General features: G+C 42.2%; 1 protein-coding gene across 1 annotated transcript in view; it reads left to right on the plus strand.

Moving 5' to 3' along the window:
• Positions 1-25,585, plus strand: part of LOC126401427 (myelin transcription factor 1-like protein) — a 123,419-nt gene that overhangs the window by 86,688 nt on the left and 11,146 nt on the right. Inside the window, exons 7-16 of the mRNA XM_050062668.1 lie at positions 2,074-2,208; positions 7,436-7,526; positions 8,764-8,871; positions 10,651-10,877; positions 11,448-11,734; positions 17,949-18,179; positions 21,298-21,419; positions 22,786-22,854; positions 24,978-25,040; positions 25,262-25,345. Of these exons, the coding sequence (XP_049918625.1) occupies positions 2,074-2,208; positions 7,436-7,526; positions 8,764-8,871; positions 10,651-10,877; positions 11,448-11,734; positions 17,949-18,179; positions 21,298-21,419; positions 22,786-22,854; positions 24,978-25,040; positions 25,262-25,345 (1,417 nt within the window). The remainder of the gene's footprint in view (positions 1-2,073; positions 2,209-7,435; positions 7,527-8,763; positions 8,872-10,650; positions 10,878-11,447; positions 11,735-17,948; positions 18,180-21,297; positions 21,420-22,785; positions 22,855-24,977; positions 25,041-25,261; positions 25,346-25,585) is intronic.

Here is a 25,585-nt window from a genome sequence, read left to right on the forward strand (position 1 = left end):
GAGATAATAGCTGCTCCTCTGACTACTTTGTTAATACTTGCTCTAGATAACAGTTTCTGTCACTCACATGGCTCCAAATTGATTATACAGTCTGATACAACACTATACTCCTGTAGCTCTGCTGTGAAAAGACATTAAAGGCTATTTTTGCGGCGTAAATGTTCCTAATTTTTATTTAAAATGTTGATGTAAACTGCATCCTGCAAGAGACATTTCATGTTGGCTGTAAGGAGAGTCATTGACCTTGTTTGAGAGTCAAAGTGTTTTAAAGGTGGACGGTTACATTTGCAGCAATGATGCCAGTTGGCACAGCTTGGCATCGCTGCTTTTTGGTGGTAACTATATCTGATCTGGGTTTCAAAGAAATAGGAGAACCAGGTTTTGGGAGGGGAAAGACAATCTTCTCCGGTGTGTGTCTGTGTGTGTTTGTGTGTGTGCTTTTTGAACCCCCATTGTCACACTCAGCTCAACAAACTGTCATGCAAAGGCACAAGTGGTTTTAATGAAGAGAAGCGTGATAAATTCTTAATTGAATCTAAACTGAAAGATGAAGCGCTTTTTGTTGAAGGTCACTAACACGAGAGTTGTAATATTTCACAAATCCTCACAATTTCATTACAGTAAACAAACTTCATGATCAAAAGATCTGTCAGCAAGCCAATTATTGCATCTTTGTCCTTGTCAGTCTTCACTCCATTACTTCAAATAAGCACAGCAATAAATAATGGGCCATGAATAAGAAATAAAATCCACTTAAAATTCAAATGTTTTTGGTTGCAATAGTCAAGGGTGTAGATTTGGTTTCAGAAGTGCGGGGGCACATAAAGTCAGAAGTTCCTCAGCTAAACTGAAAAACAACCAAAAATACTATTCCCTGCATTTTACATATTCATATCAATCCAGAAGATAACACATCATCATGAAATCATGCTTCCAAGATTAATGATAGTCAAGTACAGGAAATAGTGATGTTAATAGCTACAAGCGGAAAGCTCACATTTCGTTTTCATTGATGGCGATACTTATATATTTAATCATGTATCATCTCAGAGCACTGCCTTATCAATCCTAAAAAATAAGATTTATACCTCTTAGTAAACCTTTTTTTTTATTGCTGTTCTGGTGTTAGGGCAACAGCTTTGGCCCCTGTTCATATCCTGTCAGCAGTCTAGCACATCAAATCTAACTCCACTCTTGATCTTTGCGTTGGAGACTACTAGGAAAAGGTCTGGCTGAACCCATGATAATAATGTACCAAGGGAAAAAAACACTCTGGGATGTTTTTGCATTTATTTAAACCAATCACAATTGTCAAGGGCGACGCTAAGCCCAGTGCACAGTAACAGTGCCTTTACAAGATAGTGTCGGGAGATAGCGGAAGGGAAGGTGAAGTCTCTCTGAAATAGGTGGCCATGGCAGGCTTATACCAAAGGTGTATAAAGAGAAATGGATACAGCATCGGAGGCAGGGCCCCGTTCATTGCTATGAAAGTTCCTCTGTGTGTAAAACCACGCAGATCTTCCACTCTGCTTCCGTGTCTTTGGGTCCATGGAGCAGGCATGGAGACTCCTACAAGTCTTCCACTAACTTGAATGGGGATAAAGTGATTCGATTGCGCAACTTTTCAAGACTTTCAAAATGTTAGCAGACCAAATAGATCAAATTATGAAAGTGAAATGAGTCGTTTCGTGGGGGTTTTACAGGCATCTCTTTCACAATGAAAGTCTGAGGTAAAAATTATTTTTGGGCCAAATGGCATCACATGACAGGCCCAAAAATTGTAATTGCACGGTTTGGTCACTTTGTCAGATTGGCTTCAAAGCCTGGTGCCATTCGGTGTTGCCTGGTTTATACCCACAGTCAACATCCTGTGTTCAGCTTTCAACATGTCATATACTTTCTATTATTCACATATGGCATTTTAACTCCCTTAAAACTTACGTGACATCTGGGAGATATGTTTCTGTGCAACTTATAGCTCTGATGTTTGCAGCTGCCACAATGCCAGCCTCACATGAGCTTATGTGTTCTTTTGTCATGTGCCATCACCTCAATATGACTTTCTGCTCGCAGATGCTTCACGTGCAGACAAGAAGGAAAGTCGATGTCCGACACCAGGCTGTGACGGCACGGGCCACGTTACGGGCCTCTACCCCCACCATCGGAGTCTGTCCGGCTGTCCGCACAAAGACAGGGTGCCACCAGAAAGTAAGCACTTCAGCCACACACCAGCCTAAACACTGGTTCGGCTCATTTACCCAACCTGTGGCCTCCGTGCTCTTTGATGTTCAGGAATCGGCATGTTTCCCGTGATCACTGCTGTGTCTGGCTCGTTTTATGTGCTGTGTACTTGCTGTCTTGGGACTGTGTTTGATATTTCAGCGGGGGGTACAATGAGGGTCAGACAGGTCACAGCTGCACTTCTCTTGTGACCTTTTGCATGGGGCCATGGTTATGCTTGTCGATTGCCTGCCTAGTGTGCCGTGGTAACAAGGTGGGGAGTGACGCCTTGGTGATGCACAAATAGTGGCAATGCAGCAATTGATGGGATGGTCAAGAGCTGTCAATCTGTGGCTTACTTGACTGCATGAGACTTTCTCTTCCACTAGATTGACTGACAGTGATTGAGAGCATATGATAATCCCATCCACTGTTGTTGGCTTCATCATTGTAGGGGATATATGGGCTGCATGCTTCTTCACAGCACGATTTATTGTTGAATGTGTGACTGATAAGAAAAGGTTAAATGTCATGTTTTTGTATTTCATTAATTTGCGTAGCGTTTTAAAGTTAATTGAGTCTTAACATTTCAATTTTTCGCAAAAAGTTGAGAATGCTCACAGACCTTGATAATACTGAGCCTGCCTCACTCATCCATGCCATGAACTCCATTCATTTATTTATATTCCTTACTCAATTAAGTTAGTTGAATGGAAAGGCTGTATCATATCTCGGAGCCACGGATCAAGTGAAGTGGCAATAAACATTAGCCTTGAATGAATAGTGAGTTTTCCTTTCGAGATTTCACCCCAGCTATTTAGTCTCATTCACCTTGTGCAAACTTCTCAATAAAAGCCCCTTTACATGTTTCATTAACTGCAGCATGAAAATCAAGTTATGATCTGTCATGACCCAGACTGCAATCAAAATAAAAGAGGGTTTTAATAATGGCAAAGAAATTAGTTACCATTAAAGCGAGGCTTGTAAAGACCAGCAGTGTCACAGATGACTCTTATTCTGCGGAGCGCCGCTCGCATAAAGGTCCCTAACCTGAGCTGTACTTGTCTCCCAGAAATCTGAAATGACTCAGAGCTGTTGACCTTGACTGGGATCAAGAGCCCCAAAATGGAATTTGGAATGGGCTTGAATTGATTGTCACTGGAGATTTGGGAATATGATGTCTGTGTTCCTCCTCTTGTTCCTCACTTGTGTTGATCGGGCTGACTTTTTTTGGGAACTGATACCACTAATACTGCACAGGATGCTTTGGATCACAGAAAGTTCTCTTCTTGATCTTTGTGGCATCATCTTCAGTTCTTCTTCCCTGACTTTAAAAGGATACTTGAGAGTGAAACACACACACACACACACACACACACACACACACACCTTGTTGCTGTAAAAAGGTGACCTGCTTTAGATGGCTTCAGTTATCACTGGGTCTCTGCATTATCAGCCATGTAGCGACCAGTCACTAGGTTTCTGTCAATATGTGGTCAATAGTCTCATGCAGACTCCTTGCTTTACCACTTCAAAGATGCCCTCCATCCAAAATCAGGTTTTTAACCTCGTTAGCATGTCTGTATGGTGTGGGTTTTTTTTAATAGAACTTAGATTTCAAAGGTGGGGGGGGGGGGGGGGGGCTGTAAAGGCACAAATCCTCAAAAGTGCATTCGTTTTTCAGAAAATAGACTGTTTGAAATAATGGACAAAGCTACGATGACAGCCCCCATTGGTTTGTGGTCTGCCGTTTGGAAGCCTCAAGTTCAGCAGTTTGGCCATCACCGTCTTGGTTTTGGTGACTATGCTTGGACAAGAGGTTGAAGCTGTGGAGGAGCGAGGGGGGGATCTGACTCACAGACCGTAGCGGTACCTCACAGACAGTCTGTCACTTAAGCGGTCATACCCTTAAATATACGTAACTTTGAGCCTTAATAAAATATAAAGGCGTGAGTTATATGAAAATTCACCCCCCAGTACAGTTGTCATGAATGTTAAAATTAGCTATAGGGGTGAAAACTGTTTCGTGTATCACACTGTGAACATTTATTTCTGCTTTGAAGTTTGGCATTTTAACATAGGGGTCTATGGGGATTTACTCTATTTTGAAGCCAGCCTCAAGTGGCCATTTGATGAACTGCAGTTTTTGGCACTTCCGCATTGGCTTCGTTTTTCAGCCTTGGAGGTTGCTACCCTGGAAATCCAGAGTTCTCGCGAGAGCACAATTTGAATTTGCTCAGCAAGTCACTCTGGCAATCAGTAATGATGCTCATTACCTATGCCCATGAAACCGAGCTGCACCAATCACATCGGTGCATCTGATACAGGCGGGCCAGAGGCGAGCTAAACAGATGACGACAGCGCTGTGACGACGAAGTCCGGAATCAGTCAGTAAACATTGCAAGATGGCTACGGATGAACAACAGTTGTTTGAAACGGCTTTGGGCACTACAATGAACGAGTTAGACTTGGCTTTTTCTCTAAAAGAGGAACAGAAGACGGTGCTCGAGTCTTTCCTTTGCAAGAAGGACGTTTTTGCTGTTTTGCCGACCGGATACGGCAAGAGTCTAATCGACCAGTTAGCTCCGCTGGTAGCTAAGCGTATACGTCACCCCGTGTATTGTTCTGATTGAGCTCCGCTGGTAGCTAAGCGTATACGTCACCCCGTGTATTGTTCTGATTGGCTGTAGTGTTATCCAATTGCGTGCAGTGATATTTACAAATGCGTGCTTGGTGCCGCCCCTCGAGTTGGGCCATTTTAATTACTCATGGCCAGACCCTAAATCTTTCTAGATTTGGGTCTGGATTTCCAGGCTAGGAGGTTGCCACTTGGTTAGAACAACACACGACCATGAAACACTTTTTGAGGTAATATATAACAGTTCAGGCCATCACATTGATAAAGAAACTTCGCACAAAAACAATAAATATGGTGCATGAAAGAAAAATGTGTAAAGTGAGGAGCAAAATGCATGTTTTCACATTGATATGTTACAAAGTAGGCAAAAATAAACTTTTTTAATATATTAAAAAGAAAAACCCAGAGGGAGCTCAAGATTTCAAAATGTATTTACCCTCACAATGTTTTGATTACACGCTCTAAGTTCCACTTAAAAGATGCTGTTAACACTTTAAAAGATTTTACACAAATTTGGGAAATTCTTATTTTGTAAGTCATTCTTACTAATCTATTCAGTCTCAAAGTAATTTGCTACAGCATATAAACACAATTCCAACTTCAACAGCTTCAGAATTATACACACTAGTGAGTTTCTCTTGAGTTTTCTTTTTAATATAACGTTAGTTTTCAGACTGAAAAGTAGAGGGGTCCAACACTTACTTCTGAAAAAAGTGCAGGGGGCATGTCCCCTGTGTCCCCCCTGTAAATTACACCCCTGCTACAAGACATATCAGAAGCAACACAAGCAGTCAACACCATGGCTGAGTGTTTTCACCTCTGAACTGCAGTGTTCCAATGACAGTCTCAGAAACTGAAACCAATCCTGTAACATTACTGCAAACAAGAGGAATCAGGAGAAGACAGGTTGTGTATCGGCATTTTTTGCTCAGTTTCAACTTGTCAGAGGTGGTGATCAGGAACAAGGTTTATCTGATGTTAGCAACACGTTATTAGCAGTTTGATAATGTGGTCAAGCTGAAGACTTATGTTATCTTTTACCGTCTACAAGCAGAGGTTTGTGTGTTTGATGAGCAGAGTCGAAGGTGAGCAGGTACGCCCGAGCTGCAGGCCAGCGGCTGAGGGGCGGGGCTAATTTGTATTCATAGATTTGCACATACTAAATGAGGAAAAGGTGTAGAGATACATCTTAGTCATTTTAAGGCATTAAGGGGTTTTTATTCATGGAAAAAAAAACTTCTAAATGTGTAATTTTGATGAACAGAGATGAGTTTTTAGGGGTTTAGTCAGTGCCCGGAGAGGAACTTTAAAGGTAAAGATGAGTACATGTCACACATGTAGCTGCCTGTGGGAAGGATTCAGCTATGGGCAAGTCTCTCTCCCCTATTAACACATTTGCTGTACTGAATGGACGATGTATTATTAATGCAGTGGCTTCATTTAATTGGGAAATCACACAGTGCAACCAGACTGTTCCTTGGGAAATGTGAAAAATGACGATTAAATTATATCTCAAATTCATTAATTCCCATTCCTGTTTGCTCATTGTGGCTCTTTTCTGTAGAATGCTAAAATATTTAATCAGCTCACATGGGAGTCTTTGTTTTTGTCTTTAAAGTGAATTACCTTTGTAACATGCAAGGCGTTCAGAGCCATATTTCTTCCTGTTTGCTGCCTTGTATTATTCTTTTTTTCAGCATCCCTGTAGTTCTATGTGTGCCCACTGAATCAGGCCCAGTGCTTTAATGTCTTGCCATTCTAACTGTGTCTTTGCAGAGGGCAGGGCAAAACTGGGATATGCATAATGTATTGGCTTGTGGCATGTTGAGGTGGCAGGCTTTGTCCAATTACCTGCACCGAAAGCCAATTAGTATGTGAGGGAAGGAGGATGATGAGGGGTTAAGGTTTAAGGGGGTGATAATGATGAAGCTGGTGCCGATGGGGTTTGGCCCTGCGCGCCACTGATTTCGAGACAACCCTTCCCCGCGCCTGTGCCTGCGGTGCTCCAACGGCTCCTCTCGGACATCCATAGATCATTAATCTAATTGGCTGGTTGCCGAGGGGATCTGAGACAGTTATGGACTGTTTTAATGGTAAATGGTATTGAAGACCGAGCTCTCTACCCTAACAACGCAGGGATGATAACAAAGCACACTCTATCAAGGAGCTGTATTCCATGTGTCTGCTTCTTCCATTGATTTCAAGGCTTGTGTTTTGCATGATTGCTAGCTGTTGGTTGCTCTGCTCTCTGCATGCCCAAAATTTCCTTCCATTTCTGCCTCTTGCTGGCTTTGTCCTGTTAAACTTAAATGACATCTTTTTATTCATGACTGTCCCTATTCCATGAATACTAATTTGAAAGGCTGGATAAGTGGAAGCAATATGGTGGGAAACCTTGCCTGCCCTCTCAAACTAGTGTTCATTAAAATGAAGAAGAGGTCATTTGGGTTCACACAGGCTCATTTCTTAATGATGTTTATAATGCCAAGCTCCTCACACACTAATAGAGCTCGTGCGCGATTGTAAGGGGCTCCTAACCTTCCCTGTCTTTCACTCCTATCTCCTGTCTGCGTGAAGTTGTGGCTATGTATGAGAATGTTCTTAAGTGTCCTACGCCTGGCTGCACGGGACGTGGCCATGTCAATAGCAACAGAAACTCCCACAGAAGGTAAGTGACAGCCTGCCCATGTGAAACTGGCACTGTCCATGTTGCATCCTCCGTTTTTCACTGTGGGACTTTTTTTTAATGATGTATTCTGAAATAATTTTTGTCATCCTCATCTTTTTGTTTAGTTATTCTCAAACCCATTCTTTTTGTCTTTGCAACACATTATTTGTGTGTGTGTGTGTGTGGATACGTTTAGTCTTACAATTTTTGGTATAACGGAATAATTAAAGTAGTTCAGCTGCTCAACAATCCTGTGGTTTAACTGAGTCTGATTAGAATGCAGCAATTCACACCTTCCATGGCATAAATCATTTATCAGCTCATGGTGAAAAAATGGCATCTATCAGGTGCAGGTTTGGAGGGAGAAACTGAAATAGCAGGGCGCCATTGCCAGTGCTGTCAGACGGGGCGAGGTGACAGTGAAAGAGGAGTGTCACCCACAGCAGATGCTCAGGGAGTCGGGCATAGCAGCAGCCATTAGCACCTTTCTGCCACTCAGCCAGGGTGACAGGAGAGGTGCAGACCTGGGAGGACCAGAATGCCTCCATGCTGTGCTCAGTGACACGGCTGCAGCGCAAAATAGGCACGCATATGGACAAACTTTCACTTTTACTAGAAAGAGCTGATATAAACCTCCGTACTGCCGCACACTTCCCACCCTGATACACACTCTTATACCTGCACACAGTCATGCACATCTGATGACAGGTGCTCATGAACACAACTCTATACTGGCTTCAGGCCATTGTCAAAGATAATTTTTTCACCGCGGCCCGGCACACCACAGTTGACAGACTGGATGGAGTATAATAGGGGTTAAGGATAACAACATGAACTTTTGTCACATTTGGTCAGTTAGTTGTCAGGAGGAAGTTTTACAGCCATAGATGCTATTGGAGCATGTTGAAGGTGATGTAGATCCCAAGTGTATGTGAGTGTATGTCTTGTCAGCATGTGTTTGAAGGAAACAATTTTTTTTATGTACATTTGTCCAAGTGAGAATATCTATTCAAAGAATTATTTCAAGCCATTCAACCAGAAACATGCAGGCTGTTGCCAATTGTAATTGAAATGTTTGTATTTCAAACGAATACTTTATGAACTATAGTCAAGTATTTTCAAATGTGTAGACATTTAACATTATGTGCAATGTGCATTCAGTGTAACATTTTCACTTATCAAAATGTGTCTCAGATTCAAGTTCCAAAATGCAACTTAAGTGGCTTTCTCATTTCAGTCTGTCAGGATGTCCCATTGCTGCAGCTGAGAAGCTGGCCAAAGCCCAGGAGAAGCACCAGGGCTGCGACGGCCCCAAGTCCAACCAGGCCTCTGACCGAGTCTTAAGGTAGTATTCACTCTTCACTTTCACATATATCATAAATGTTGAAATTCTCTGTTGGAGCAGCACAATTGCCGGTATAAAATGTTGGCATCATACATTTCTACAAACCACATATGTTACATTTGTTATTTTATGTCATATCAACATTTCTAAAGTAATATAGTTCAGATTACATTCATATGAGCTGAGTTTCTTACCAGAAGGGGGGAGGGGATAGTGGGTGGCAACAGGCCTAGGCGAGATAGCTGCCAAGCAGCTGACCACTGTTCGAGACTAGACACATTTCCAGCAGTGTTTTTGGTGACAATAACAGGTATTGTTTTCATGAGACGTCCAGGCATTTTTTGGCCATGTTTTTGGCGACCAAACCAGTTATTTTTTAACTAGACGTCTAGGCATTTCCAGCCATGTTTTGGCGACATCCAGGTGCTTTGTAACTAGATGTCAGGACATCTCCAGCTGTGTTTTTGGCGACAAAACTGGGTATTTTTAACAACACATTAGGACAGTTTCAGACATGTTTTTGGAAACCAAATCAGGTATTTTTTGACAAAACGTGGGGACATTTCCAGCCTTGTTTGTAGCCACCAAACTGGGCATTTCAAGCCAAAACGTGAATTTTTTTTTTCCTAACCCTAGCAAAGTCTTTTTTGTGCCTAAATCTAACCACACTTTAACCACAGTTGTCACAACATCAAAAAATGAAAATTGAAATGTCAAGAAATGTGAAGGTTCAAAATATCCACTACATTTGAAATTTTAACATATCCATGGTTTGCAAAAGTGTTCAATGCCAACATTTTCTGCCATTTAGGTTGGTTGAACGTAGCCAAAATATGGGATGGAAAGCACATAGCATAGGTACATTTTGTTCTACAGCCAGCTCCTAGTGCATAATCAATCAATATGTTGTCTGCTGTCACAAGGTGTTGGATATAAAATAGGTCAGACACTAAAAGGCATGCAAATGTGTATTTTATATTAAGGTGTACTGGCTGTAATGCGATGTAATACTTACTATGTAGAGAACTGCTATTCAGTCATGTTGGAAGGTTCTTTTGTTCTCCTGCATTTTGTGAAGCGATTGAGATTTTAAGTCTCCCCTTTTTGTTTTATGTTTATGTTCTTTTGTCCCCTGAGAATACTTCCAAGAGACTGCATGTTCATTTCTGTGCTCACTATTGAAGGCAAATCGTTTTATTAGATTCTAACAAAATTGGCCTCATTTATCATGGCGAAGGCAGAGCTTTTTGAATGAGGGTTTCTTTGATAGTCATGAAAATGCTATGATGAAAAGTCATAAGTAATAGTAAAATTTATATTTATATCTAAACGGAACATCAACAGCACACGATCTTACATTTCATTTCTTCCTGGGCTTAGATTGAGGATGTAAATGCATATCAAATGATAAAAGCACATCAAAAGTATCCAAGTGTAATAAAAGAAACGCGGAAATTCAATTTTGACTGTTTTTATTGACCAGGCATGAAAAACACTTGTAGCAGGGTTTTTATGTTTTTTTTATTTTTTTTGTAAAGCAAGAGGAAGAAAACATCCATGCCATGGTGTATAAAAAGGACACCCCACACCCTAAATCACCCCACCTTTACCATCCACCAGCATCATCCTCCATATTCTAATCCTGGAGTATTACCATAACAGTCTGCCCCTTCCTTGCATCTGCCCATTTTTTAACCAAACCCCAAGTTCCCTCTCCTTCCCCTGGGCAATGTTGAGTGCCTCGGTCCAACTTCCACCCCCTCGTCATTTATTTTCCAGGCCTATGTGCTTTGTCAAACAACTGGACTATCCACAGTATGGTTACAAGAACAATGTTTCCACCAGCACGCCCCGCTCCAACCTGGCCAAGGAGCTGGAGAAGTACTCCAAGACCAGCTTCGACTACAGCGCCTTCGACGGCAGTAACAACCACCAAGTGTATGGGAAACGGGCCATCGCACCCAAAGTTCACGGACAAAGAGACAGCTCCCCCAAAGGATATGACGGTACTACATCACTGCAAGTTAAAATTGGCTACATTTATTTCCCCCAGACATTCCCATGTCAACTTTTTCATTTCTCCTATCGTGAATTTACTGTTCATCGCAAGATTATGAAAAAATTCCATTGAGCTGTATCAAGCGTATCAAGCAGAAATATTTTGTAGAATCTTTTAATGTGGTGTTTTATTTTAAATTTAAACAGTATAAATTAAAATACCAAATCTGATAGACTTTTTTCCAAGGCTTATGTTTTATGCATCTAAAAACCATAAAAGTTTGGTGGAGAAGGCGGTCATCTTCTTAAATTAGTTCATGATCTGCAGACTTTGGCGCAGGTTTACAGGTTAACTTCTGACATACACCAACATGAACACACTTCATCAGAGATATACTGATGGATAAACCCACCTAGATAATTTATTCACCTTTATGAATGGAAAAACAATATACCTGCCTTTTAAGGCACCTAAATCTATATAATACATCAATGCAAGTATTTATCAAAATGCAAGAAGCCTTTTTTTTTTTTTTTTTTTTTTTTTTCATTTTGAATTTCTTTACCGCGACTCACAGCCAAACGTTACTGCAAGAACTCCAGCTCGGCCAGCAGCACCACCAGCACCTACGCTCCCAGCAGTAGCAGCAGCAGCCTGAGCTGTGGGGGTGGAGGAGGGGGCGCAGGAGGAGGCAGAGGGGGCGGGGGCAGCAGCGCCAGCAGCACCTGCAGCAAGAGCAGCTTCGACTACAGTCACGACATGGAGGCCGCCCACATGGCAGCCACGGCCATCCTCAACCTGTCCACGCGCTGCCGGGAGATGCCCCACGGCATGGGGGGGAAGCCCCAGGACCTGTGCTCGCAGGTAGGAGGGGAAGGAAGGCTTAATAATTCCAGGGTGTCTGCAGGTCCTTAGAAAGTCCTGAAATTCAGTTTGATAAATATTAGGTCGTTAAATAGTCTTAGACTTAAATTTGTAATTGCCACAAACAAATTTATCTTATTTAATTTCTTTTTGTCGAAATTAGTCGAGCTCTTTCTGATGTTACAAGTCTTTTAACGCACCACTGAACTTTACTTTATACTTGCACTCACCTGTTGGCAAATGTAGTTCAACCTGTCTCACTCTAATAACCATATTCCTACGTAAAATCTACATCTGCACGGGACCACATATATACTACTTACCTTCATACCTGCAATGCTTGAAAAACAAAAAGATGATTTGTCCAAAAATCAGTCTGTATTTCGTTGATTTGCTACATTTGGTTTAAAAACTATCTTGAAAAGGTTTTTAAAAAGCATTAAAGTTTCCGGTACCTGTAGACACCCTGATTCATATTGTATATTCTGTCACCCAAATGCCAAACAATGAAACGCTGTGAGATCAACTGGTGCATTCTGGTGAGTTTTTGGTTTGGTTGAGCAGGGCGCTCTATTTAAAATGAAAGGAAGTTACAAGCATCCCCTGATTTGACACTGCAGCCTGACATGACTCTGTACTCACTTCACCTTTGTAAGACTTTGGCCTCCTGCTGCAGTCACAACAAAATCCACTGACAGATTATCTCTGTGCTTCCTTCATTATACTAATGCTGGCAGTGAGAACTGACAAAGATAGGGAGATTTGAGCTGCGCACACCACACGTACACACACACTCACACACCCACACACACACACACATTCCATTAAAGATCCGGGGCTGTGTCTTACACTCAGGGCTCAGCAGGGCAGTTTTTTATTTTCCGTCTGGGGATCAGATAGGAGCAGGACGAAGCGCCGTTTGACACGGCGTGAGCCCAGTGTGTCATTTCTGAGGAGATAAGGTGACGGTGTTTCTGTATTATCTGAGCCCAGATGCTGAGCTGGAAAATGGGGGCCAGAAAGAGAGCGCACAGCAGAGGGCTAATGCTGGCTTAATGCTAATGTTGACAGCGGAGACTGCCAGAGAATGAGAGTGAGGGTGATAGAATTGAAAATAAAGAATGAGAGCAAAGAAAGCCTTTTTGGCGGGAGGCGTCTAAATGTCACAGTGCAGGAAGAGAGGAGAGGAGGATGCAGGAGAGGAGAAAGGTACTGAGGAAAAAGAGGGGAGAGCAGAGGAAAAGAGAAGGGAAGGATAAAAGCCAAAAGCAACGTACTTCCAAAGAAAAGTGGAACGGAATAAACTTGGCGGGAACAAACGCCCGAAGCAGTCAGGACTTCCTCTGGTCCTACCTCATTTCATTGTCTGTCCTTCTGCTTCGGGGCCAGACGAGCAGGATGCTCTCAGGGCAGGATGGGAAGACGGGAGACTTCAGAGGAGGTTTTTTTTTTTCTTCTTCTTCCTCTTTCATCTCAACACCTCACCTCGTGGCACACACTGTTCCTTTCTATGTCTGAATGAAACTTCACACACACACACACACACACACACACACACACACACACACACACATCTATTCTCGCCTCCTTGTTTTTTCAGCCTGTCTATCCGCCTGTTTCTATTTCTCTCAGTCTGCTCGTTGAATTTATTCAGCCAAAGTGTAATTTTCTCCTCTAAACTTCTGAGATTGTTTCATTTGAATAACTGATCAAGGCCTGAAGAGGTAAATCTCACCAGGATTTTACAAAAACTAAGCATGGAATGTAGAATAACCTGGAAGAAAATCTAAAGTTGAGTAGCAGAACAATATTTTTCTTCCCTCCTGTCTCAGTAATCATAATCAAATCATCAAATCTCAGGTGTGGAACCAATGGTCTGTGGAGTCAGGCAGCTGCATTTAGCATTTAAATTACTATACATGTGTTTCTGCATAAATTAGCCATTTTACTACAAATCATGAACACTGTATACTTAACATTAATACCATTTCTAAAGCATACCATACTGTAGTTGTTTCTGTCTTCCAGGCAGGTACTTGTACATGTACCACTTCAAATTCCAGAGACTCCAAACATGCTCGAGATAACTGATGAATCACAATAAGCTTCATATCTGTGATATACTTTGCCTTTAGTTTTGTCAAATTGTTATTGGATTGGGTCCCAATGACAGATTTTACTCATACTTGTCTGAGTCACAAGGAGAACTTGCTCCAGCTCATTTGATTTCATTGCTTGCTTTTACATTCAGTGTCTGACGCACGCAGTAAACAAAGGTACACTGTTGTAACACACACACAATATTATTCCTCCTTACAGTATTCCATGTCAGGTCTTAATATGATCCTTTTCATGTTAACAAGATAATTTTCATGCTATTAAATATTTTTCGTCGTTACTAGATACCAAACAATTCAGTTTTTATTGGAAACTTTTCTTGTCTGCTGGTGCAGACTACACGCAATGATATAACAAGATGGTGACATTTTGCTATAAAAAATATCTTGTATAAGTCTTGACGGATCTTGTAAAAATGATAAAATGTTCTCAGTATAGCGAGAAATTAAACAGAATTTTATTTGTCATGTGCAGCAATATGCTGCCATATGAATTTCAAACGCCTAATAAGGATGTTATTGATGTTATGACTTTGTAGAATGTTAAGAAAAGATTTTAACATTAGGCTAACAAGAACAAACTATTAGACCTTTGGATTTCCCTGAGCAAAGCTGGTACTGATTCCATGGACATCCTAACATCCATAACACAAAATAAGATAGTATTTGTGTCAGAGTACTGTCAAACTGCACTCAAAGGTATAAACAGGCATTCAAGAATGTTTGCTAAAAGGACAGTTCACCCCAAAATAAAAAAAAACAGATTTGTCCTCTTACCTGTAGTGCTATTTATCAGTCTAGATTGTTTTGGTGTTAGTTGCCGAGTGTTGGAGATATCAGCGTAGAGATGTCTGCTGTCTCTCTAATATAATAGAACTAGATGGCACTCGGCTTGTGGTGCTCAACACACCCAAAACATAATTTTGAAAAACTCCTCCAGAAATCATGACCCTGTTACTCAAGATAATCCACAGACCTTGTTTTGAGCAGTTTCATGTAGGAACTATTTGCTTTATGCTGAACTATGCCCGCCAACTGTATCACGGCGCAGAAGGAAGTGTCCATCTATTGCTAGCTCATCTAGCACCACTGAGCTAGCTATTGTCAGAACTCAGCTGAAGTGCACGCCCTTTAAGTTTACATCTCGCACTGTCACAAGCAGAAGCCTGTGGTCCTTGAGTAGATGCACGCTTCCTTCTGCATGGTGATTTAAGTCGGTCTTACTCCAAAGTCGTCGAAATCTGGTGCTTGGGCAGTGACTTGCGAGGTCAGACGCTAACGTAAAAAGCCATCCTTTAATGTTGGCAGGATACGCTGCCAGTTGCGGTTATACTTTAGGGAAGGTGGGAGGGGTTGTGGATGGGTCCAACAAACACCAACCTTCACCCAAGAGAGCGTCCCATAAGATTCTAAAGCCAAACCCTGTTCTTTTTTCCTAAACCCAACCACTTTGCGTTAGTTGTTGGAGGGGAAAAAAAACGTCAATTCGTGTTGTTGTACTGACGAAGTGGAATTATTTTGAAAAAAGACAATGCATGAAACAGGCACAACTTGACACGGTGTCCCAGAATGTCAACAACCAATGCAACAAGGGTATCTTTCACGTTGTGTCCGGACATGGAAGGTCCATGACCAAACATTGATATGTGACAAGGTCGGACTGAGAATGTGTTGGGTGATACGGTTGGCAAGTGTAGTTTGGTAGACAGAAAATAGTTCCTTCATGACACTGCTTACAAGGTCTGTGGATTTTCTTGAGTAACCTGGTCATGATTTCTGGAAAGAGACATTGATGTTGAGTTTTTCAAATGTATTTTTTGGGCACTTTGAGCACCACAAGCCAAGTGCCATCTAGCTCCATTGTATTGGAGAGAAGGGAGACATCTTTACGGCTGATACCTCCAACACTCGGCAACTCACACTAGAACAATCTAGATTGATAAATAGCACTACAGGTAATTGGAGAAATACGTATTTTTGATTTTAGGGTGAACTGTCTCTTAAAAAATAAAAACAAAACAAAATTTTTCAACGATAAAGAGGAGGAAAGAGATGGTGAGCACAGTGAGAGAAAGGTTCAACGGAGTAAAGAAAAGGCCAGAGAGGAGAACAGGACATGATGCTGGTTTTATTTTAAGACCTGGAATAGGTGGGCAGAAGTAATGTGGCGAGAATAAGCAAGTGACCTCTCACGCTCTGGCCCTCTTCCTCCCAGCATCTCCATGGCAACAGAGGTCAGGGGTAACAGGAGGGCCAGAGCGAGAAAGGAGTGGTCACTAATGAAGGAGGTGGGGTGCATTCTCACACATCATCCTTGTTAATGCGATATGAAGGGGTGGGTCATGTTAATTGGACGGTGACATACAATACAATGGCTGATAAGGAGAGGGCTGAGCATATTCACAAGGACACGATGAGGCATCGGATCTACTCCTCAGCAACTTGACCTTTATTTTACACAGACTGTTTCTATTGTTCTTACAGCCCTTTACTCATCACCTGCCTCCTTCTCTCTCTTTTCCCATCTCCTAGCCAAACCTGCAGTTGAACTTTTACTCGAGTTTAAACAGTGAGTGTGTGCTTGATAGAAGCAGACACCTACATCATGGAATAATGTCAGCTGACAGTTGTGTAGACAGGTGCTATTGTAAAAGCTCAGCTTGTGCTGTGTCTGCTAAGCCTCATAATGAACAGCCTTTGTATTTAACACCCCATCATCTCTGTGTTTGTCTTTCATGATATCCAACTTTTTTTTATAGTGCCTTTTATTATTCATGGTGAGATATTTTTCTCCACAGACTAATGACCCAGCGGTAATAGTGTTTTTCGGCCCCTTTTTTTCCCTACTATTTTTAAGTCCTCAGTTCAGCCACAGTTCTTGCAGTATTCAAGCCCAGTCTCAAATCTATCACCCCGTGTGTTTGAGTCAGTGTGCGTCACAGAGGTTTTGGCTTCAGACACCAGGAGAATCCACCCCTAGGGACACTGTCGGCCGGAATCAACATTAGCGCAGGCTTTCCTACTTGTGAAAGGGAGGAAGGAGGATGAAGAGGAGAGGGGGAGATGAGAGAAGGGAGTCAGGGAGAGGGATGTTAATGAGAGCAAGGACACAAACACATGCCTGCCAAAACATAAGCCTCACGGGAGTGGGACTTTTTTGGTATATACTGTACAGTATGTTTCAAATGTAGATTAAAGTAAAGGCATGTGTGCTTCGATGTATAGATACAAACTAAACCCTGAAGGCAAAGTGGATGCTTTGGTGAGCAGTCAGTCTTGTTGGATGTGGCCCACTTTGTTCCAGAACACAGTATAGTTCTGCCTCTATTTTTGGGATTGCAGCAGTCTAGTTCCAGCCACCGCTGCTCATCACTGCTCTCAACCCCACCCCTAACCCTCAGCCCCGGCCTGCCCCCCTGTGATGTCCACTCACATTAGGCTCACACACACACACACACATACAACACAAAGTCATGCACACGCACCCTTCTGACTGCACAGAACACAGTAGAGACCATAGCGGGATGGAAGGAAAGAGAGAAAGAGAAAAAGGAGGGGTTCACAGAGGGATGCACTCGTCCTTGAGCACTGATGACCTCTTCTTCTTTTAACCCTCTTATGAGCGTCACACTTCATTGCTACTGTACGCTGCAAGTGTCTAATATTTCATCCAAGACAGACTTGGGCAAAAAAATAATAAATTGGAATATTGTTTCAGGTATTTGAACTGCAGGTGTTCTTGATCCATCTTTCCAGAAATCTGAAAACTTCAAAAGTGAGCACATCACTGGAGGAGCAGAAAATTCAAGCACTTTTCATGTACTTCTTTAGTATTCACCATGTATTCAGCTACTGTTTTGCCCAGCTCTGATCCGAGAATATGGATATGTTTGACTGCTATTTAATTCAGAAACTCTCACTCTCTTTTATCCCCTTCTCTCCATCCCTGCCTCCTTATGTTCTGTGCATCCTTTTACCCTTCCTCATAATCATCTCACTGAAAACACGCAACACATACACACACCCATCTCCTCCACATACACTGACTTTACCCCACACACACGTATGCATGCACAAAAACCACATCCACTTTCCAGAGCCCCGGTCTAGATGTTGATGAGAACGGTACGTTGGACCTGAGTATGAGCAAGCGTCTGTGCAGTGGCGGCGGAGGGGACTCGGTGCTCACACCTCTAGAGCCCATGTCCCCCCAGAGGCAAGCTGCCCTGCTGGGCTCCCGCTGCTACGGCATGGGGGACGCTGCTGACTGCTGGGACCTGCCTGTAGACTACACCAAGATCAAACACATAGACGAGGACGAGAAAGAGGTAAAGGAGAAAATTACAAGGACAATGCTTGAAAATTCATTTGACCACTGATGTCTGGTTGTGGCCAGATATATACATGTGTATGCCATGTATCACTTTTTCAGGAAGAAGGGTAGATTGCTGGCTGAACTTAAACACTCAGTATCTTTTAAATGTAGCCTGTCAAGGTTGAGTCACCTTAAAAGTATTATAAAGTGTGCTATATAAAGCATAACACAGTGTGTCATCTTTGTTATTCATACAGATACAGATTTTTAACCTTTAAAGCAACCTAGTCGCCACAAGAAAATGTTGGCGTTGTACGTTTCTACAAACCATGACTGTTACATTTGTATACGTCAAACATATACCAGCGTTTCTAAAGTGACGAAGTATATGAGCTGATTTTGTCATGCGGCGGTGGAGAGGATGGTGGATAGGGTGTAACATAGGCAAGACACCTGCCAGGCTGCAGAGCACTGCAGAAAGCTGTTTAAAACCAACAAAACCAGTTGTTTTTTAAGGAGTCAATTTTTTTATGCTTTTTAGACATCTAATGTGGGTGTTTTTTGGTGACCCGTCGCTGTGTTTCCAGTGTTTTTTTTAGCCCCCAAACGTGAGTGGTTTTTAGCAACCTGTGGCTGTTTTCCAGTGGCTTAATGGCTCCCATATGTGGCCGTTTCTAACAACCCATTGCTGTGTTTCCAGCAGCTTTTTCGGCACCAAACGTGGGTGTTTTGTAGCGACCCATCGCTGTGTTTCCAGCAGGAATAGTGGCACAAAGAACTGTCGTTTTTTGCTGAAACATGGCTCCTTTTCCTGACAGCATTTTGCTCCCTAAAACCAGGTATTTTAAGCAAAAACGTGATCTTTTCCAAATGATAACCAAGTGTTTTTTCTGGCTTAACAAACCTACACATTAACCAGTGTTGTTGGAACATTAAGTTTCAATGTATCTGCTACATAATAGGTGCAAATGTAACATATCCCTTTGCAGAAATGTATAATGCCAACCTTTATTCTGACAACTGGGTTACATAAGGCTGCTATCCTCTCTGCCTCCGAATATTCCATCACATATTCAATTTCCTTCAAGATGTTCAGGACGATACCAGGATCGAGACAGAAATGATGACGTGTGATGAAGAGAAGAATAAAAGAGAGAGTTGTGATGTTGATGATGATTATAAAGCACAAGTATATGATAGTTTGTGGTTTTGGAAGCTGATAGACAGTACAGTTGGCATGCGTTACTTCTACTGTCTGTTCAATGTGTCTCAGCCCAAATTATTTCCCTCCGAGCCATTGATTCAACACAGTGTCTCCAAGTCAAACATTTGCATTGCCGCCTGATTGTCTTCTAGGTTCCTTACCTCCCTGTCTTACTCACTGTTTGGAATCATTAGAAAGTCATATTAGGGATTTTTGAGGGAAACCTAATGAATCTGCATGTTAATTGATGTCAGCATTGCCATGCACAGAGGTATCTGCTCTGTTTGTATCATGCTCCCCGCATGCTGGCTTTCTGTTTTTACATTTCGCTCTTCTCCAAAATGAATTATGCAAAGTAGCACCTTGGGAGGGAATCGGAATAGCTCATCTCATCAAAGAACTGCTGGAAATCAATGCACCACTGCTGGGTGCGCCTGTCGGTGTGTGTGTGTACAGGCGCATGCATGTGCAGTACATGCGCCTCTGTTTTTGGTGTGTGTGTGTGAGATGTGAATATTCATATGAGCGTGTGTACCCATGTCTCTTTGGGAGTGTGTCCGCGTGTATATGCAAGTTCCATCCCTAGCCTACTTTCTGCATCTCTGTATGTATGCATGTGTCGCTCTCCTTCCTGTCTGCCTCTCAGCCTGCGCTCCCTTTAATTGGAGAAGCTCACTGGCTGACCCAGCATCACGCACTCCGAGACAGCTTGAGCGCCGGATAATTTGGTTGGGCTGTATCTGGACCTGTCTCTTTATGGGCATTACTGTACATACACTGTGAGCATGGAAGAAAGGAAAGAGGATTTGCATCAACAGCCGTCGTGCCCTGGCTGCATGCACTGCAGACAAAGCACAGCCCCACATAACACAGCCAACAGCGGTCTGACACTACACCGCAGTGCCATCTTGTGACTGACTGGTGCATTGCGAGTAAAGAACGAGCCAACTCCCTGAATGTTCTGTTCTCGCACGCACACAGGAATACTCTATGAACATGTGCAAACCCACAAATGAGCTCGCACACACATGCACACACATGCACACACACACACACACACACACACACACACACACACACACACTGTTCATTTGGCACTGAGTGATTATTTCCTCCCAGAGATTCTATTTTTCAGCTCTGTTAGACTGACAGGTGAGGCTCAATTGTCACACAGGCTCAACCATTAGCATTCAAATTGATAAGACTCTATGGTCTGACAGGTGTGCGTGTGTTTTGTGTGTGTGTGTGTGTGTGAGGAAAAAGACAGACAACTGGAAGATAGGAGTTTTCATCATGACGTGCCAGTAAATAAAATGTACGGCTGGGCAATATATCATTGTGAGATGAGACTGGATATTGTCTTAGATCTTGAATATTGTAAGTATTTTCCTAGTTTTAAATGTCCAGTTTGCAGGATTTAGTGGCATCTAGCAGTGAGATTGCAGATTGCGTGTAGGAGAACTACAGTGGCCGACACGAAAACGCAATGGCCCAGCTTGAGCCTGGCTATTACCGTGAGCCGAATTATCCGAGATCTCCTACTCTCCAAAACAAACAAACCCAGTGATTGAAACCAATAAAAAAAACGAATAAAGCAGTTTCACATTACGAATCAGACGTTCTCTGAAGCTGTTCGGCATGTCGGAGACGGGTCACTTGTCCAGCACCTGCTAATCTGTACTTGCCTTTTTTCTCTTATAACTTAAGATCCAAACATTCAGGAGGTTTTTACTGGGAGCCGAAGTAACTGCAGAGGTCTCTTCCTGTCCAAAACAAATGGGCCTGGTGATTAAATTCAAATCACCAATGGCACTGTCTAGAGTCAGTGTTTAGTTTGTCTGTCTTCATCTCTCTTTTTCCCCTTTCCTTGCCTGTCTCCCTCCTCCCCTTTTTCTCCTCCCTTCCCTCGGCTCTCACCCAATCTCAGCCGGATGATCTGGACCCCTTCCATGACCTGCTGGAGGACCGCTCCTACACCACAGATGTGAACATGCCCAGCCCCAAACCCAAGTATGTCCAGTGCAAGGAGAGTAAGAAGGACCTGATAACGTAAGAGCCCCCCTACTCTCACTAACGCCCCAGTGTTCCCCCTATCCACCTCACCCCACTTGCCTTTCCCAACTCATGCTCTGCTTTCCCCCCCTCACTTTATTCTTTTCTTTTGTTTTCATCCCTCTCTTTGCTCCAGTTGACCTCAGACAACCTTTCTCTCTCCCTTCCCCATCCTGTGCTGCCAGCTTTGCTATATGACTTTTATTTACATCTTTATCCATTTGTCCACACTGATCTCAGAGGTGGTAGCTTCTACTGATGCCTTCACTGCAGTTTTCTCTCCTTTGATGCTTTATCTTTATAAGACACAACACTAGTTGTCAGTATTATGCCATATCAAGTGTAGCTGTATCTCAGCAGTCACAATATTAATCACAGACAGTGAAGCTAAACTGGAAACAATGAAAACCAACAATGAAAAAAAAAAGAAAATCAGAAACAACCCCCTTTTTTCTGTAATTTTCACATTTTCTTCTCCTTCCCTTTGGGCTTATAAATCTATCTATTTTTCCGGTGGCAGATGTCCCACACCGGGGTGTGATGGAAGTGGTCACTTGACGAGCAATTTCGCCTCACATCGAAGGTGTGACTTCCTTTTCTCCTGGTGGATTCTAAGTCTATTTCTCTTTATTGTTTTCAGCTTACCTCGACTATGCTGTCAAACACCTGTAGGCAGAATGTCTCTCTTTCTCTCTTATTTGTTAGCCCTTTGACTATTGGCAACTTGACATCCTGAAACAAGGGTATCATGAAATAAAGAGACTAATTTAATTAAAGATTGGATACATGCTAATTTTTAAGCTGAACCCTGGGATAAAATTATTTCTCAATGGGCCGGGTGTAAAGCCTTCTAAGCTGATGTTATTCAGTCCTCCAGGCCCTTCCAACAGTGCAATGCAGACTAAGCATTTACCATTCACAGTAAGAAGACTTAAGCAGAATTGTTGAGTGTTGCCGTGTGAGGTGAGTCTGCAAGGGCTGAATGATATCAGTGCGGAGGCTGCACATGGCTGCAAGTACATAAGATTTCCCCTGAAAAAGCTCACGATTCCAACTAGTCTTTGGAAACAACCCCATGTCTTCATTTTAATTCACTCAGTCCTGTTTGAACACACAGTGCACCAAAACAAGACTTCCTTGTTGTTACAAATACAAATACTCAGAGGGTTAACTTAATTAAATCAACTCCCTGCACTTGCATCATGGCTTTTTTGCATTTCCTGGTTGATGTTTTATGTATGCATGTGTTTGTGTATGTCTGAGTGTAGAGACGAGTGTGGTCTGAGAGATTATTTTGTGTTACAGTGGTTGGGGGTGACTTGTCATTCTGGTGTAACTAATGTTCCACTGGTGTATTTTTCAGTCTCTCAGGTTGTCCTTTAGCTGATAAAAGCATTCGAAGTATGCTGGCCAACAACGCGCAAGAGCTCAAGTAAGGCGTGAGATGATTCACTCATATTTGTATGATTTGTATGTCTTGCTCATTCTGCCAAGGTCAATCTTATTAGTGTTAGTAAAGCGGGAATGAAAAGCACAGTATGGATAGAGACGATGGGCTGCTCATATATGGAGCCATGGAGCTGTATTTCACTGCTTTTTAAGGAAAACTATTTCAAGCCTGGTAATATTCCGTATATTTATGTTGTCAACAAATCCCTTAAAAAGACCCAAACCAACAATGCATCGATCCTTTTAACAAATATTCTTAGTATCCAACACAACAGTATAAATAGCTTATTCCTCTGTGCCATAGAGCTCCACTGTTGTCCAAACACTAATAAAAACACATCAGTGAGCCACACTGTTGCACTGGGTGACATGTTCCTTTATTACCATGAACACACACTGTAGTTTATTTTTACTCAATCCAACATACACCATCCCCGAATCCACATTAATTGTGGATTAATTCGCAGCTGAAAATAGTCCCCAACAAATTCATTCCGGTTTGCTAAAAAACTACAGTGCTCAGCTGTAGCAGATTCTTTTAGCTTTTTTAATATATTTATGGCCAGTTTTAAAGTTTTATGTTTTTGGTAGGAACCAACAGGAGTGCCACAGGCAGGTAGGGAGGTCAAAGTAGACTAACACATAGTTTCTTTTCATGCTAAAAGACTTTAAGAAAAATATTTTAAAATTGCCTTATTCTTATATAATGTATCAATCAAAAACCTGCGTGTGAAATGTGTTGAGTCAGGGGATCTCAGAGCCCCGTACTTACACCTAAAACCCCCTGAGAACCTCATAATCACATTTTTGAGGGGTTAAAATTTAAACCGTTGAGTTAATTTAATGTCGAATCGTTTAGGAAAAGACAACCGACAATGAACAGGGAGCAAATGTGCTTTATATCCAACAAGTCCTTCAACCCATTCAGCCACATTGGTCCTTTGTTCCTACCTTGTAAAACAACCCATGGGAGCGTTTCCTAAATTATTGTCCCTACAGGTGGCAGGAGATTAACACATCTTCATATATAAATGACAGAATAGGTCATTTGCCAGTGACTTTTAAAACCACATATAAGATGGCTACAGTTTTAAACACATGGACACCAAATCTACTCAGTTAAGTTTAATCAACAAAACTAGTTGGTTAGGTTTAGGAAAAGCTCATGGTTTTGGTTACAATAAGTAGGTCTGTTACATAACTTAAGTTATTTGGGCAACATACGTATCATAAGATTAGCTAAATTGTGTATAGAAATTGACTTTTGGGTTCACATGTGACAAAAACACCAGTCTCCCGAGACAATGTCCTGTGTGTGTTTGACCCATCCATCCAGCCCAATCTCCTCCTTATTGTGGCTCTGTACACTATGTCACCTGACTTCCGTCTTTGCTTCCAGAATAATTACCATGGCCACTAGAGGTCGCCACTTAGCAATAAATGTAATAGGTTGTAGTAAGCTGCTTCGACAAATGACCTATGTCGTCATTTTGGGGGTGGACAGTCTCCAATGTCTTGCTGGTGCCAAAATTCCTAGCATGGATAATACCTGAGTTGCCTGCCATAGTTGTTCAATTCAGTATATATACGAATATAGCCAAATACATTATATAGCCTCCAGCCCCTCAGCAGTATATTGGAAAAGTCTGATTTGACATAAAACAATCCATACACAGAACACTTTTTTGTTTGATCTGAAGAAAAAAAAGTTTTTAAACTAACCGTCTTCAAACACATAAATAAAAATAGCGTTAGGGATACACATTCCTCACATTTTGTAATTGTGAGATGTTTGTTTGTTTTATGGCAATGTCGTATCGCTATTAAAAGACGAGTGGCTGATATATAGCACAGTAATCCCTGTCTGTCCTAGCCCGGCGCGCATGACACAGGACTGCTACCAGTTATCATAGAGTATCTTGCACTCTAATTATAACCATAGTGAAGCAAATGTTTGCATCTGTGTTGTCACATTCAGTAGGCAATGGGCATAATAACAACAACCGTAGAAGCTATAAATTATATGCACCACATGGGGTAAATTATCCTCAAGATGCTGAACTTTTGCTGTAGGCCCTGAGCCCTTTTTTGTGTTTTCTGCCCCAGGTGCCCGACACCAGGGTGCGATGGTTCGGGACATATCACTGGCAACTACGCCTCACACAGAAGGTACAACACACACACTCTGCACACATGAACCCCCCCCCCCTTTTCCTCTTTATTCTCTCTCTTCTCTGTCTCGCATACATCCTAAATTGACCTTATGTAAACTTTGCTTTGCTTCTACTTTTCTTCCCATCTCTCTGTGTCTCTCTCTCTCTCTCTCTCTCTCACACACACACACACACACACACACACACACACTTTGTAACACTGTCATTTATCTGCAGTCTCTCAGGGTGTCCGCGGGCCAGGAAAAGTGGGATAAAGATCATCCACAGTAAAGAGAACAAGGAGGACCAGGAGCCTATCAGGTACAGTACAGACACTGATCATCAGTCTTCTGTCTCCGTTTAAAACCCTGAAACTGAAACTCCTCCTCCTGCTGCCAACACTGCTAACTATTCACTGCTTACTTTACATTTCCCATGTGAAATATACTTTATCACATTATTTATGTCTGTTTTATAATGATGCAAGTAAGCAGCGTGAATGGGAACAAAAGAGCAATGTGCTGCTTTCTGATCATTACATTGCTCTTTGAGTGCACTGAT

The sequence above is a fragment of the Epinephelus moara genome, chromosome 14 (genome assembly GCF_006386435.1).
Source record: "Epinephelus moara isolate mb chromosome 14, YSFRI_EMoa_1.0, whole genome shotgun sequence".
NCBI classification, from domain to species: Eukaryota; Metazoa; Chordata; class Actinopteri; order Perciformes; family Serranidae; genus Epinephelus; species Epinephelus moara.